The sequence below is a fragment of the Ctenopharyngodon idella genome, chromosome 9 (genome assembly GCF_019924925.1).
Source record: "Ctenopharyngodon idella isolate HZGC_01 chromosome 9, HZGC01, whole genome shotgun sequence".
Classification (NCBI taxonomy): Eukaryota; Metazoa; Chordata; class Actinopteri; order Cypriniformes; family Xenocyprididae; genus Ctenopharyngodon; species Ctenopharyngodon idella.
Window position 1 is genome coordinate 18,147,827 of NC_067228.1, and position 15,195 is coordinate 18,163,021.

The 15,195-nt window shown below is 38.1% G+C and overlaps 1 protein-coding gene across 11 annotated transcripts in view; it reads right to left on the bottom strand.

The window, feature by feature from the left end:
- Positions 1 to 15,195, bottom strand: part of usp9 (ubiquitin specific peptidase 9) — a 37,770-nt gene that overhangs the window by 11,656 nt on the left and 10,919 nt on the right. For 7 of the 11 annotated variants that reach the window (XM_051905056.1, XM_051905055.1, XM_051905057.1 and 4 more), the window contains exons 9-34: positions 15,021 to 15,159; positions 14,670 to 14,822; positions 14,213 to 14,317; positions 13,832 to 14,038; positions 13,503 to 13,639; positions 13,270 to 13,308; positions 12,536 to 12,669; positions 12,108 to 12,195; positions 11,227 to 11,569; positions 10,803 to 10,898; positions 10,510 to 10,721; positions 10,157 to 10,397; positions 9,855 to 10,004; positions 8,782 to 8,902; positions 8,563 to 8,693; positions 7,320 to 7,598; positions 5,290 to 5,415; positions 4,870 to 5,007; positions 4,605 to 4,771; positions 4,267 to 4,375; positions 4,005 to 4,151; positions 3,767 to 3,913; positions 3,438 to 3,645; positions 3,105 to 3,325; positions 285 to 475; positions 29 to 202 (exon numbers count right to left, since the gene is read on the bottom strand). In XM_051905056.1, the coding sequence (XP_051761016.1) occupies positions 29 to 202; positions 285 to 475; positions 3,105 to 3,325; positions 3,438 to 3,645; positions 3,767 to 3,913; positions 4,005 to 4,151; positions 4,267 to 4,375; positions 4,605 to 4,771; positions 4,870 to 5,007; positions 5,290 to 5,415; positions 7,320 to 7,598; positions 8,563 to 8,693; positions 8,782 to 8,902; positions 9,855 to 10,004; positions 10,157 to 10,397; positions 10,510 to 10,721; positions 10,803 to 10,898; positions 11,227 to 11,569; positions 12,108 to 12,195; positions 12,536 to 12,669; positions 13,270 to 13,308; positions 13,503 to 13,639; positions 13,832 to 14,038; positions 14,213 to 14,317; positions 14,670 to 14,822; positions 15,021 to 15,159 (4,203 nt within the window). The remainder of the gene's footprint in view (positions 1 to 28; positions 203 to 284; positions 476 to 3,104; positions 3,326 to 3,437; positions 3,646 to 3,766; positions 3,914 to 4,004; positions 4,152 to 4,266; positions 4,376 to 4,604; positions 4,772 to 4,869; positions 5,008 to 5,289; positions 5,416 to 7,319; positions 7,599 to 8,562; positions 8,694 to 8,781; positions 8,903 to 9,854; positions 10,005 to 10,156; positions 10,398 to 10,509; positions 10,722 to 10,802; positions 10,899 to 11,226; positions 11,570 to 12,107; positions 12,196 to 12,535; positions 12,670 to 13,269; positions 13,309 to 13,502; positions 13,640 to 13,831; positions 14,039 to 14,212; positions 14,318 to 14,669; positions 14,823 to 15,020; positions 15,160 to 15,195) is intronic. The other 4 variants (XM_051905059.1, XM_051905058.1, XM_051905052.1 and 1 more) reach the window with 1 other exon arrangement.

A 15,195-nucleotide genomic window follows, 5' to 3' on the forward strand; every position in this document is an offset into this window, starting at 1 on the left:
AAATCACAGTATTAGATTTCTGATGTACCTGTGAGGACAGCCCTGACATATTTTCTGGTCAGCAAAAGAGCCACCCAGTACTTTGCTCAGCATGGCAGGGTGACCCAATGCTTTCAAAGCCTCATCTAAACTGTCCACCAGCGAGTTGAAAAACTCCAGAGCATCATGTTGTTCCCTCAGATTGACTGGCTCACCCCACAACCTGCAGAGAGAGGAAGAGATGAGTCTTAGTCTCTGTATTCCTAAAATAAAGGATGATTATATAAAAGAGAGGGAGGGCTTACCGAAACTGCTTCCAGAATCCCCTAGGGACGTAGTATTGCAACCTGGAGGCAGCCAAGTGTCCAAAGATGACCTGCAACTGCCGAAGAACCCCAATGTTGTATTCCTTCCTGTCCTCTGACTTACTGAGAGAAGGTTTGTCTTCAAACTGATGCTGATAGCCAAACACCTCATCCCGGGGATCCACATTACTCTGCAAAATTAAAGCAAGATTTTCAGTAAATTGAACTAACTTCCATTGCATAATGATTTTACAAAACCTTTTGTAATAATGCCCTCAGCTCCAGGGAATGTCCACATGGCATATACACCCCAGAGATGGCTACATTTGTCAGTCACTTGGTACTGAGAAAGGATGATGATCATCATTGGGCAGTTCAACAATTAAACAAGTACAAATGTAATTTAATTTTAATGACATGAATATACAATAGGAACTGAAGACAATTTCTCATGAAGCAGTCCACTAAGTGTACTTCCAGAACAACAAGTGCAAGAGATGTTAGCACTCTCTGGATTATTAAAGCACACACCTGAGCTTAATTATACTGGGAAATGAGATGCCACACCCCTCCACCTGAGCTGTTCCCAAGGCAATATGAATTCCAATTTTATTCACCATCATTTGGACAGGTGTTAATGGTTCATTACAAACATTTCTATGGTTCAAAATGCAATGCAATTTTTTTTTAAGTGTTGTTACAATGTTTGTTGTTCAGTGTTGTTATTGTTAACTAAAACCATTAATTGTGTTATTGAAAATAAAAGTATTAGATTTATGCTGAAGTATGTTGAAATGTTGAAGTACTAAGGGGCCGTTTACACGACATTGTTTTCAACTAAAACGTACAACTTTTTAGGCGTTTTGGCGTTATATCTATGTCAACTACAAAAATGTGAATTTGTGAAAACGGTGATGTTGTGCGCATGCGTATTACGCGTTCAGTCTATAGGCGCATTGTGTTTCTTTACAAAGCGACATTTTTACAGATACAGCGTTTTTAGTCGCTTTTTGCGGATCCGTGCGAATGGGGAACGTTTTGACAATGATGTTGTCTGTACGCAAAAAAAAAATGCAAAGGAAAAACTTTGCCGTTTTTAGTACAGCATTGTCATTTAAACGTACCCTTAGATTACTAAAAGTGACAGATACAAACAAGTGCCGTGCGATGTTCTGAAATGAGGCGGCAAAGTCCTCAGTTTTTATTTATTTTTTCATAAATCTAATGTAAATTCATGACCCAGTTACACTTAATGTTGTCACATTTTCCTGGTTAAATAAACATTACATTAAAGGTTCAGTGTGTAAATTTTAGCGGCATCTAGCAATGAGGTTGCGAATTGCAACCAATGGCTCAGAGCACCGCTCACCCCTCCCTTTCGAAGCACAGAGAAGCTACTGTGGCTGACAAAGGACGATGTCATCGTCTGAGACAGCAGAGAGTAGCCAGTCAAACAATGAGGTTTCTGTAGAGCTGTTTGTCTGTTTAGGGCTACTGTACAAACATGGCGGCGCAAAATGGCGACTTCCATGTAAGGGGACCCGTGGTGTATGTAGATAGAAATGGCTAATTCTAAGGTAATAAAAACATAACAATTGATTATGTAAGGTCTTTATACACCACTGAAAACATAGTTATGTATATTATATTGCATTTCTGTCAATAGATCCTCCCCTAAATATTACACACTGGACCTTTAAGAAGAAGAAGAAGAAAAAGAAAAAAAAAAGAAACCAAATACCATTCTATTTTTACATTAGGAGTGTAATTAATGTTCTATTTAAGTATAAATCTCATTAAGTATACTATTTAAGTATAATCTCTTATACTATACTAGGTGGCGGGTGAGCTAGATGATTACTGATGTACAGCATTACTGACGATGGAACATTAGAATATTGTTAGGGGAACGTTAGTATAACGTTATAGGATTGTTAGAATAACGTTAGGGGAACGTTAGAATAATGTTAAGGGAATGTTAGAATAACATTAGGAGAACGTTAGAATTACGTTATAGGAACGTTAGAATAACGGGAATGTTATAATAACGTTAGGGGAGTGTTAAAATAACATTAGGGGAACGTTAAAATAACATTAGAATAATGTTAGAATAACGTTAGGGGATTTTTACAAAATAACCAAAGGCAGTAACAATTTAAATAATATTTTATTTCAGTTCAGTTGTTTTTTTAAGTCAACTTATTTTCCGATTATCAGTCATCAAGCTCATTAAACACTGGTTATAGACAAAAAATTAGATTTAATTTCACCAAGCTGATTGCTCACTAAAGAAAACCACACAGTTATCATCTTTTCAGGCCATTTCAAGTTTGATTTTGAAGTGACAAAAGCGGTGATATCTGTTTACTTACTTTTTAATTAGTCTTCCCATTAACACCATCAATTTGTTCATTCAGAATGATTTGCAAACACGCACGAAAACAAGAGGTGGGATTTATTGCATGAACCAATCATATCCAATCATGATCAATCATATCCAGTCATAGCATGATAGAGGCATTGCCTTCTCTCACGTGACTTTCCTCCTATTCAATCTCAATTACCCCCCACTAATCCCACCGCACACTTTAGAGGGCCTGTTAACTCAATGGGCTAACTCAAAGACAAAAAAAAGCACATAAAATTACTAAAACAGAAATTAAATTGAAAACTAAAAATTACATGAACCATACTCAGACCATCTCTAGAGATATTTGTTTTGCATTTTAGGAGTCTAAGTTTGTTCGAAGCATACACATATAGGCTAAAATTCTCATTAACTGGTCTGAGACTGCTGAAATGAACCATGTCAGGCAGTACCTCATTATCTTGCTTCTCGTCTCCAGACATATCTTCATCTACGTCACTGCCTGTGCCTTCGATGGCCAGGATGCCATTTCTGATGGGGGGAATCATGTAGAGCTGCTGGATAACTGAGTTCATGTAGCAAGTCGCACCTGCATTTTTCAGACCCACAAACCCTTTGGTGGGCCGTGGGCCAACTGGTGGCAAATATTCCCATTCTGTAAGTGGTTCACAACCTAAACGTACATAAAAAAAAAAAAGTAAATAACTGCATATATAATGTGGTTGACTGCATTGTTTCTAGGAATCAGAATCTGCCACACTTCTTTCTAATATTTGCACACACACCTAAATAGTACATATCAGTTAGTGTGTCCACAATCTGCTTGAGATTTCGCACACATCCGACGGCAAGTGCAACCAGCAGTTCAAAGCCAGCATTGATGGTGGCTGGGGTGCTACAAACAGGTATGGCCTGTTCAGTAGGGAATTCTCCACTCTTCATGTATTGCAGGTACACATTAGATGCTGGGAACAGGAAGTCATCCATTAACTCCTAATAAGAGTTCATATAAAGAAAAGGAAGATCAATTAGTATGACATGACAATGCAGTCACAAATAGGAGATTTTTTTTTTTTTTTTTTGGTCATTTAATAAAAATGGCCAAGGAGATTACCTTGATGAGACTAGCACCTCCTTTTTCACAGCCAATGTAGAACTTCTTTTCTGGGGTCTGGAAAGCCAGTAGCTCTTTTGTGACACCAATATGACCTTCTAAAATGGTCTCCTCAACCCCAGGATCCCCAGTCCTCTTCACTTCATCCTAAAATTAAAGAGAGACAACACTCAAAATTGCACACACTAATGTTTACTTTGTTATCATTCCAAAAAGAAGTTTAAGTAAATGAACTTACCCGGATTCGCTTTAACCAATCAATCTCATTATTTAAGAGAACTTCTGCATTTGGAAGATTAATGTTGCTGTTATATGCATAGTTGAGTAAGTGCCTTAGAAGAGTGAAGTAATCAGCAGCGTGCTTTGCCCGCTCTTTTGCAGTGCTCTGGAACAAAAAATGGATAGAAAGAAATATAAATCATGAGATGTTCTGAATTAGCAAAACAAGGAAACATTTTATTCTTCCAGCTTTGTCCCAGAGAAATATGCAAGACACTTACACCTAAAACTGTGAAGAGGAGGGTAATGAAGAACAGAAGAGGCCTATGGCCCATACAACATCGGGTTGCCATGAGGAAGAATTGTTCTTGGGACATTTGACGAACAGACCTAGGAGCAAATATCAGTATGCATTGATTAGGCACTTAATTTTCAAATAAAAATTAAAAACATTTCTGAAAGTCTAATATAAAAAAAACAAAACAAAAACAAATACTAAAACAAGCATATTTATTTCATTTAAAAAAGTTACAAAGTTCAAAAGGAACAGCATACTGTAACAGGAATGGCCCAAGTACACTACCCAGAAAAAGTTTAAAAGATGTTTACGATAACTCACTTGCTCTGGCAGTGCAGCAGCAGATCTATAATGAAGGTTTGCCAGGCCTTTTCTTTGCCAAGTGCATCTAGTGCAGTGGGCATTAGGGCGAAACAAAGGGTCATGACTTCCAGAGCTTCACAGCACACCTGCTCGTCTTCTGCATCCGGCTCATTGCCAGCATTGGTCTGCGGGAGATTACACATAACAGGTGTAAATATTGAGTCTGATTCTTATCAATCAATCACACATAGGATTTTTTTCCAATATAGGTAAGAACTAGAACCTTCTCGTAGATCTTGCTGATCTCCTCGTTAGAACTGAAGACATGCTGAACAGAGCCACAGCCAGAAGCCCAGACTATCTTCTGAACTGCTCGAATGACACAGATATCTGGGATATACTTGGAGGCCTGGAAGAAGTTCTAGGTACAAGAATAGAAGGACAAACTAAAACAACTGAGCCTTAAACATAAGGCATTTGCCTTGTACATGTCTTTTGTCACATTCAAAGAAATAATGTATAATATTGTGTATTAACAAAACACTATGCAACAAACATCAATAGTAAATCTGCCTATTCAGTGATTCCTTTTGATCATAAAATACATTACAGACATTTTTGTCAAGACAGTTGAGAACATTTGAATTGAATGCAAACAAACCAGTTTCTGCAGGCTAAGGTTGTGTGGAGTTGTATAACATACCTCATCCGAGATCTGCTGGGCAAGGCGGATTGCCACGTTCCGCAGCATGCATTCGGCGGACGGGTTGGGGATATTCTGCAGGGCGTTCTGTAGCACTAGAGCTTGGTCATGTGTAGTCTGGTTGATCTACGAATGAATAAAGAAAAAGTGCTGTTTGTTTTGTTTTTTAAAGAAAATGCTTATAAATCATGACGGCTGTATTTATTTGATCAAAAATACAGTTAAAAAAACAGTAATACTGTGAAGTACTATTACAAGTTAAAATAACTGTTCTATTTTATTATATTTTAAAATGTAATTTATTTCTGTGATGGCAAAGCTGAATTTTCAGCAGCCATTACTCCAGTCTTCCGTGTAATATGATCCTTCAGAAGTCATTTTAATATGATGATTTGGTTCTCAAGTAACATTTCTTATTACTATCAATGTTTTTATAATATGCTTAATATTTCATCTTAAGGGAAAAAAAAAAAAAAAAAAAAAAAACTTCTGTAACATAATGTCTTTTACTCTCACTTTTGATCATTTTAATGCATCCTTGCTGAATAATGTGTCCTTGCAAGCGTCATGCTGTTTCAGAGGTACAACCATTACACAACATTAAGTGCTTAAGTTGCAGCATGAGACTGGAATGATATAACTGTTTAACAACCCTCTCTGTGCAAAATTATATTCTGTGAAGCACTGTTTACATTCAATAAACTATCGAACATCAGATATTTTCATGTCCAAAACAATGACTTCATATCTCAAATAATGTTTTTTTTTTTTTTTAAACGGGTCCTTCACCGCTGGAAAAATGGGCTTTCATTAAAACTTGACCCCCGAAGCAAAACGCCATTGCGTACAGGTAAGAAAGCAGTCGTCATAGTGTTCCATTTTTACCATAATGCTGTTTAAAGAGTAGACATTGTACAATACAATTTTCAGTGATAAACCTACCCTTACAATAACCCTCTGTCAATTCGACTGTCCGTGGATGGGGATGCAAAACGCGTCATCCGGCGGACATTTGCCGACACATAAATGTGAATTTCTCAGTCCAGGTAAGACAGAGAACAAGTAAACATTGTTTACTTAAATAATCTACCGACATTGTAACAAAAGCGGGTTACACTTCAACTAAAGAATTCATGGAAGTTTAAGAGAAAATTGCATGATTCAAGCACACCTGACTACCTTCTTTCTCATGGTTAATAATAATCCCTCATGTAAACACTTCTGGAGTCGGAGTGAGTGTTCCTCACAAGACACTGTACACCCTTGACATTTGTGGAGGTACATAGGCCGAGCCAGCCTGTTTCTAATATGACTGATGAATGTCAGTGAGGCCGAAAGGTTATAGTCTAGATCAGTGGTTCCCAACCACATTCCTGGAGGCCCCCCAACACTGCACATTTTGCACGTCTCCTTGATCAGGCACACCTGAATCAAGTCATCAGCTCATTAGCAGAGACTCCAAGATCAGAAATGGGTGTGTCAGACAAAGGAGACGTGGAAAATGTGCAGTGTTGGGGGGCCTCCAGGAATCTAGATATAACCTAAACGCTCAGTACTGAACCTATAAAATCCACTGAATCACCACCACTCAGTAGGAAACACTTCACTTACTTGCAGTGTTTTCAACAGAATTCTGTTTTTGCAGTAAAACTTTACCGCCCCATTCCCCCATAATTGATCCTAACTACATACTAGGGCCGTGGCCAAGTGCACTTTTATGAGATGCAGTACTGGACAGAAAAAGTGTAAAACGAAGCGCACAAGTGACTGCAGGTTCACTCTCTCCCCCTGTGACGCCAAGTCTCTTTCTCTCATGTTTTCTACAGTTTTAAAGTCCAAATACTAACATGTGTTCCTTATAAAAATTGCAAGATTAAAACAAGATTATAAAGTTTTTTTTATTAAACTGAATGTGTAAATATTGTTCTCTTTTCTGTAAAGTAATAGTCACTGAAGGTAATGTGCTTATAATTATGCTGCAACACCTTCCTTAAAAGGAACAGTTAGGAGCTCAAGCAAGGGCAACTTACAGGAGATACAGGGATAGTCCCCTCCACCACAGGCTGGCAGGCCTCCGCCACAGACTTTACATGGCCAAAGCCTACAGCTGTGAGCAGCAGTTTGGCTATTTTTAGTGCGTTGAGATAAGCTCCCCGCCGGGTCTCCATGTCAGCATTTGGCAGGAAGTTATTTCTGGTGAGCATGCTCAAAACCAGTGGCAGGCCACCACTCTTCAAGAAGTTGTACTGGAAGTCACTAGCATCCTCGCCCAACGTCCCACTGGCAGGCATGAGCAAGGCGTACACCACCTGAGGTACAGAGACATTGTGCATATCAAAGACTGATACCACACACACACACAAAAAAAAAAAAAAAAAAAAAAAAAAAAAAAAAGCCTTTTTGGGCAGTGCTGTTATTGCAATTAATACTAAAACTATTAAGTAATGTTAATTAAAATAAAATATTAACATTAGACGAAAGAAAATTGCCTACAATAGGCAATTTGCCTATAATAAACTATAATATATTATATATAGTATAACTGGGTTTGCCTGACATTGTGTTATTTGTATTATATGCATACAACAACTTCATTTGTCTATGTAACTTATTATTGCTATTTGATTGCCCTGAAATGACTCCTTGGAATTTTGTCAGTCAGTTTAATAAAAAAAAAAAAAAAAAAAAAAAAAAATTAAAAGCATGCATCAGAAGTACTAAAACTTATACTCAAATTAAAATAAAATCAGAAAATCTAAAAAGAAAGTGTCTATACTAATTTCATAAAATATTAGCCACTTTTCCACAGTCGGGCCAAACCGTTCTCGTTGCCTTATCGTTCCATTCCGTGAAGATCTGGCCTAGCCGGTACGAATATGGTTTCATTTTCCACTGAAGGGGTGATGACAGAGCTCTTTGCAATAGTTTACAGATGCAAGAGTTTACAGACATATGAGATGTAAATAGCGACCGCGTTATGGAGGATAATCAAATATTTTTCTTTTAATTTTATTATTAACTTGGGTTCACTTCACTAAAATACCACGCTTGGCCAGCTACAGAGGTATCCAGACAAGACAAGTGACCAATCCTGAGTGGCGGCATCACTACACGCATTCTACCAGAGGCTTCCAGGCTGAGAACAGTTTGCAATCATGCCTTGCCAAACCAAGCTCAAGTGGAAATATAACTGGAAGCATTCCTTACCGTTCTTAGAACTGTTCTGCCCGATGGTGGAAAAGCAACTATTGTCATGTTGAGAACCAAACAAACCTCTATCAAGTAAAGCACTTGAGATGGTGGCGGCCCAAAGAAACGCGAGTCCAATGTGGGGCTAAGGCTGTTTTCGCCAAGTTTGGCATGATCCAGACAAATGGCTCGCAGGCTTTCCACCGTGGTGTTATCTGTAAAGCAGAAAGCATAACGAATAGAGACAGCAGATCGGTACAGCTAGTCGTCTCAAGCAAGCATCTAATGAAGCATATAGAGCACCTGGAGGCATGAGCTTCATTAAAATACGAGCTCCATCCCGTAGGAGAGGCATGTTGAGATTACAGCCCAGGTCTGCAACTTGCCAGAGGAAAGAGATGTAGCGCAGGTGCAGCGACATTATCTGAGACAATAAGAATTAGAGGTTACACTTAAAATTGCCCAACACAAAACATTAAAGACAGTTATTATAAATGCAGTGATAAATGTAATACTGAATGCAACCATTAACATTTGTGCAACACTTCCAATACACCTATTACAGGTACAATCCCCTGGAGCAATGGTGTTAGGTTCCTTGCTCAAGGGCATAGCAAAGGGATGTTTACATCTTACAATATACACTTTAATATAATGCATACCAGAGTAAATGATGACCAGGGGAGAAGGGATCTGCGATATTGGTGCTGGGTTAGGCTTGATCAACATTCAATGCTTCAAAATAGCTTAAAAGGGTATTTTTTTCCCAATTACATTAACCATAACTTTAATAAAACAGCCACTGTTGCCAAGTAGATTCAAATGTTAAAAATAAGAAGAAGAACATAAAAATTACCAAGTGACTGAGCTGAATTGTGGATTCTGGCATATGTGCCTCTAAAGGTCCAAAGTTGCAGGACAAAGTGTACACCTTGTCTAACAACAATCTGTTTGCTCAGAAATGAAAAAAAGCACCTGACCATTTATGTTTTGTTTTTGTTTTTTTGTCCTTTTTTATATTGTTATTGTAAATTTAGTTAAGAAATATCATGTGAATTGCGTGAATTTTATTTTTATATTATATTTTAATAACTTCTGACTGTCAAAGTCAACTTGATACTTTAGATGATAAAATGTGTGAGGAGGAAACACGTTCCATTTTGCACCATGTTAGTAACCTAGTAATTTAAGTCACTGTCCGGTCTTAAGTGAATGTAAAGTCTACATATTCTTCAGCCAAGCACCAGGGGCAGATATACACAAGTTGTCAACACAGTTTCTGACCATAGATGCACTCACTTTTCAATGTGTAAACATTACCCTAACACAATAGACAATTCAGCTCAATTATGTGTCAATTATGGCATGATGCTCACCACTCCAGGAAGACAGCCCTCTACTTCAGGATTTGGCCCATCACTATAGTGATTGCCATGGTTCCCAGGGGAGCCAGTGGAGGAGTCTGAGGAGCTGTCTGGACTGGAAGGCATATTGGCGCTGACCTGGGTGAGCTTGGCTGTGATGAGCTGGGAGAGAGAGAAAGAAAAGTACTCTTGTAAACTATAAGATCAGATTCTGTTCACACATGACCACACATGCTGTTAAATTTAAGGCAAAGGTTATGGGCGCGAAATTCCCTATTTTGCAAATTGAGAAAAACAGCCAAGCAAATGCCTACAGTTTTGTCTTTGAGGTTTAGCTGCCCAGTTAGCTTCCTGTCATCTGCTGGGTCTATGATCTCTCCCCCGATGAAAAGTTCTATTTTGGTGTGCGTGCTGTTGGCCTTTATTCGGTTCAGAATGCAGCGTCGCACAGAACCAATTGTGTCATTGGTATGTGACCAAATATCCAGATCATCAACTTGTCGGCCTTGATTTGGGAAACGCACAATTAGCGTGATATGCTTTCCTCTGAAAGCCCTTTAAGGAAAAGAAAAGTCACAGAGAGAGATAGATGTTAGAATCTGGCCATCACAGCTAAGCAAAAATAATTTAATTGAGTTCATTCATGACAAGGGTTGAATGGGTGTACCTAGACATGGGCAGGATGGTCCTCTCCTCATGGTAGTCACTGTCACACTCGGTTATATACTCCCTGAGCACAGTCAGCACTCTCACCATGCGGATGGCCTCCTGTCTGGCACAGTTAATGCTGTCTTTATCTCCATCCAGTACACACAGAGTGTCATAGGAGGCTTTGAGCCGGTCAAAGCAAGACTGAATAAAATCCTCATGGATCTCTACCTGCAAACAGTCATGTGACAAGCTCAAGAGCAGCTCATCATTTATTACAGTAAGTGATATGCATCTCCACTAAACTATTACCTGATTGGCTTGTAATTTTGGTCCAAGGTTTGTATAAATCTCTTTAAGCAAATCAATTGCTCGGCTAGCAATGTCATCACTTCCTTGAATCACAACCTGTCAATGAAAAAAACAGGATGAGCTGAAGTTTGAGCTCAGATAGACACTTAGTATTTGGCTAAAATTTATTTTGGGCTCATTTAGCTTTGAAATACTAGCAAAATTAGTATTGTTCACCTGTTGATATTACAATACTATATAAAAATCCGATAACGGATTACAAACCCAAGAGTTCCATTTAAGGGCTTTTTTCCAACTTTTCTTCTTGCCATTTACAGTACAGTGATTTCAAAATAACCAACAGACTAAAGATGAAGACATTTCAGGCAGGTAATATCCCAGAACAAGCAGCTCTGAACATACCCATGAAGATCCAACAGCTTACCCTCCACAGGTAATCCAGCCCTATCAGCTCCAAATCATCCATCATGTACGCCCGGCGTTTTGCCACTAGTTTGCCCTCCCTGCAGTTGACTGCCTTGAAGAATCGTTCAAAGCATTTCATCCCGTTCTCTGTCAGCAGTGAGGGGTCGAGCTGCAGCACATTGTTCTCAAAGAAGTCCTTGTTGATGTCAGGGTCAAGGTCGGGCTCGTCCCCCATGAGTTTGGAGTACCATTTGAAGCAGGCCTCCCGATCACACAAGAACACTGCATTCTCTGCCAGACACTTCCAGATCTGCTTAGCCTGAGGTGCGCACAGCCAGAGCTGCCCATCTTTTAGTAAGAACCTGTAGGATGAGGGTATTTTGTGATTTGTATAGAGTCTTTAGAGAGTCTAAGAACTGTCCGTTTTCATAATAGACCTTTTGGTGCAGACCAAATTCATTTGATGACAAAGTTTAATTGGTGTGAAATTGGTTTTCTGAACTCAGGTGCACACCAAGAAACTGTCTGTTCCTTGGTGTACAAAAATCTTGCCATTTATGACATAATTTGCTTTTTATAGTACAATAGTGTAGTACACAAAGAACATTTCTATGCGCATTTACTTTTGGTAATAAAATCAAAGGGATGGAAAAACAAGTAAAAATGTGAAGTATATATATAAAAAATTTAAAAAACCCACACGTTCCATTTCTGGCACCTTCATTACCTAGCTACAGTGATAAACAGTTTAATCTAGTACACACTGTGACACTCAGGTTCATGAGAAAATTAGTAATGCTTGGAGTCCAATAACAATGTGAAAACAGAAAGGGGTGGAACTGAAGTTGGGTTCTGCAATGTATGCAGCATACAGTAAGGATGCTTGTGAATTATAAATACCTCAAGAAATTAAGCCGTTCCTGGACCTCCTGAACATGACTATACCGACTTCCTGGCCTAACTGTCTGAGGATCAAAGTCTGTGTGCTCTGATAAAACATATAGAGAAGAAGTTAGCGTCAACAAAATGTTTAACATTGTGGGCATAAATCAGAATAAAAACAAATGCTTTAAATGACTTTTAATGGAGCCCCGCACATGACATGCAAGAAAAAAAAAAATGTAATTGTGCGCACGATTTACTAATTAATTCCCTTGATTTACTAAAACGTGCACACGATTTACTATTTAGTGCCCTCGATTTACTAAAACGTGCTCATTAAAACGTAGCCTACTTTTTTTTTTCTTGCATGTCATGTTCGGGGCTCCGTAGATTATTAATAGGTATGTGCAAAAAAAAAAAAAAAACAACAACATATTGTCACAAACCTTTTGAGAACTGCCTCATATTCTCCATGTATGCAGACAGGTTCTCTGCTACAAGAGTGACTAGTGCATGGTTGTGCTGCAGTTGGTTGATTAGGTCATGTCGATAGAAGACATGGGGGCTCCGCTGTGTTTGACTAAAGTAAGAAATAAAAACACATTACTACAGAAAAAAAAAAAAACATAACTGAATTAACTTTCCTTCCCATTAATTATTTTTAATATGTCCATTATATTGGAAGTTCTTCACCTAAACTGTATGACAATGGGCTTTTTAGGTATATAGAAACAGACTATTTCCTTGATCCTAATTGAAAGTTTAAATTTACATTAGAGAAGCAATATCCCGAGACGGCATCAAAGCAAAGGCAGAAAAAGAATTTGTCGTCACATAAAACTTATTGCATAAGGTGTTGGAAAGCATTGGAAAATGTGAGTTCAGCCTTCCTCTGCAATTTTATTTTCTCCAATGGACTCACATGTTTAAAGCATCCCAAAGTAAGAGTGCACTAGATCCAAGCCTTGTCCACATACCAAGCACAGCAGCACTCTTACTGTAAGAAGCTTTATACACATGAATCTTTTCCATGGACACTGATTGGTGATTTGATTAGATGGTGCAGGAGACACCAAGCAGATTACTGATTTACTGAAATTCAAAAGCAAACTTAAGCTTTAAAATTAGTTAGACTAACAATAATAATGATAATATTTCCCAAAATTAACTGTCCACTTACCCCTCTAAGCTCTTTAGTAAGTTAATAGGTATTTTCTTTCTGAAAAACAACAGGGATGTGTACGATACATTTGCTACATTTTCATGCTCTTCCCAAAATGTGTGGGTGAATTTCATGTAAATACTCATTAAATATGAGCAAACAAGACCAAAAATGTCTTTTTGCCCACTTATTTTTGTGCACTAAAACAAGTAACAATGCTATTGATGGTTAAAGTTGGTTGAGACCATTACCTTAAATTCTGGGGGGCTTCTCCAAAGAGGCTACAGATCTCCCGTATTTGCTTCAGTGCAGGAATCACCCATTTGTCATTAGTTCTTAATTCTTCTATGAACCTGTCTATCCACTGCATCTTCTGTGTGTCCCTGTCCTACAACAGAAGAAAAACACTGTTTTTAATTTAACATCCTCAACAATTTACTCACATTATTCCAAATGACCAAAACATCTTATATAATGACTTTTGTTTAACATGGAAGAAAGAAATTTTCCAATTTTAAGAAAGTCAATTTTCCAGTTTTAATTTGAGAGTGAACAATTGAACTAAGGTTGATCACGGTACCTGGGAGCAGCTATAGTCCAAAATCTTGATGTGAGCACTAAGGGCCTGGTCCATTATATCCACAGGAACATCATCACTATGGGCCAAATTCCACAGCAGATTAAGCACTTTGTGAGCCATCACACCATCCTTGTCATCCTCTGCCAGTCGACGAATCAATTCCAGTAACTTCTCTCTCTGCTTTTTACTTGCATTAGTCCAGCTCTCCTATAAAAATAAAAATGATTCCTTTGAGGACAGAGATTCTGTAATCTGTGGGAATGCTAGCAAGGCACACATACAAATGCACTCAGCATTTGAAACGTCTATAATGCGTGGTCTCTACATTAATACTATTTTTTGTATGTATAAAATTGCAAAAGCCAGTTCATTATGAATAACCTTGAAGCAGTCGAAGAGATGGTCCAGCTGTTCAGGTGAGAAATCCCATGCTAGCTTTGCAAGGAGATCATGAACATTCTTGACAATAGCCTCATGTTTCCCAGCCTGAGGATATAAATACCATTATTACAATCACAAAACCAGTTTGCCTCAAAGTCTACTAATAAAGCATACATTTTAGAAGGGCTGCCAAATGTAACGTGCTAACAAATTTATAATTTCATTATGTTCATGGGTTAATATTTTGATTGGTAATATTGTAGACACTGTATGACTTTAAGGTACTTAATGCATTAAAATTGGAAATAATAATTAAGGGATTTTTTTTAAAAGGGATTTAAAAGCAAATTTAAGAAGAATGTAAGAATGCCAAAAATACTATGATTTACCATTTTAAACAATCTACGTTATCATACAATATACATTCATCACACAGGAACTTGAGACTGCCTCTCACCTGAGCGGCCCAGATGTTGTCCAGGTCCTGAAGTGTTAGGGCCTTTTCTTTGATGACAAATCGCAGGATCTTCTCCAGTTTCTCCACATACTGTGGCTGATGAAGGCTGTCTCTTAGCACAATAGACAAAATGTTGTTCTGCTGAATCCATTCCTGTGGGAAATAAATGCATGTTCATCTAATGTGAAGATACAGATTTGAACCACAAATTTATTTCGACTGCCTTTAAGCCTTTTACATATCTCAGTAACAAGTTTTGTTTGGTTATTCAGTGATGATAACCAAATAATTTGCCTGACAAGGCTCATAACATTCTCTGGTTCAATCGTTAAGTACTGTAGCGTGACTTACTGCCATGCGCTCTGCTGTCAGCCATTCCTCTTCTTCAGGATTACCATGACGATGCGTGTAGTAGGAAACACTTGAAATCACCTTGTTTACTTCATTTAGTGCATTCATTTTGCCATTAAAAGAAGAAATCTGCAATAACCTGTAACACAAAAGGTCAATGATCAAGAACAACCAT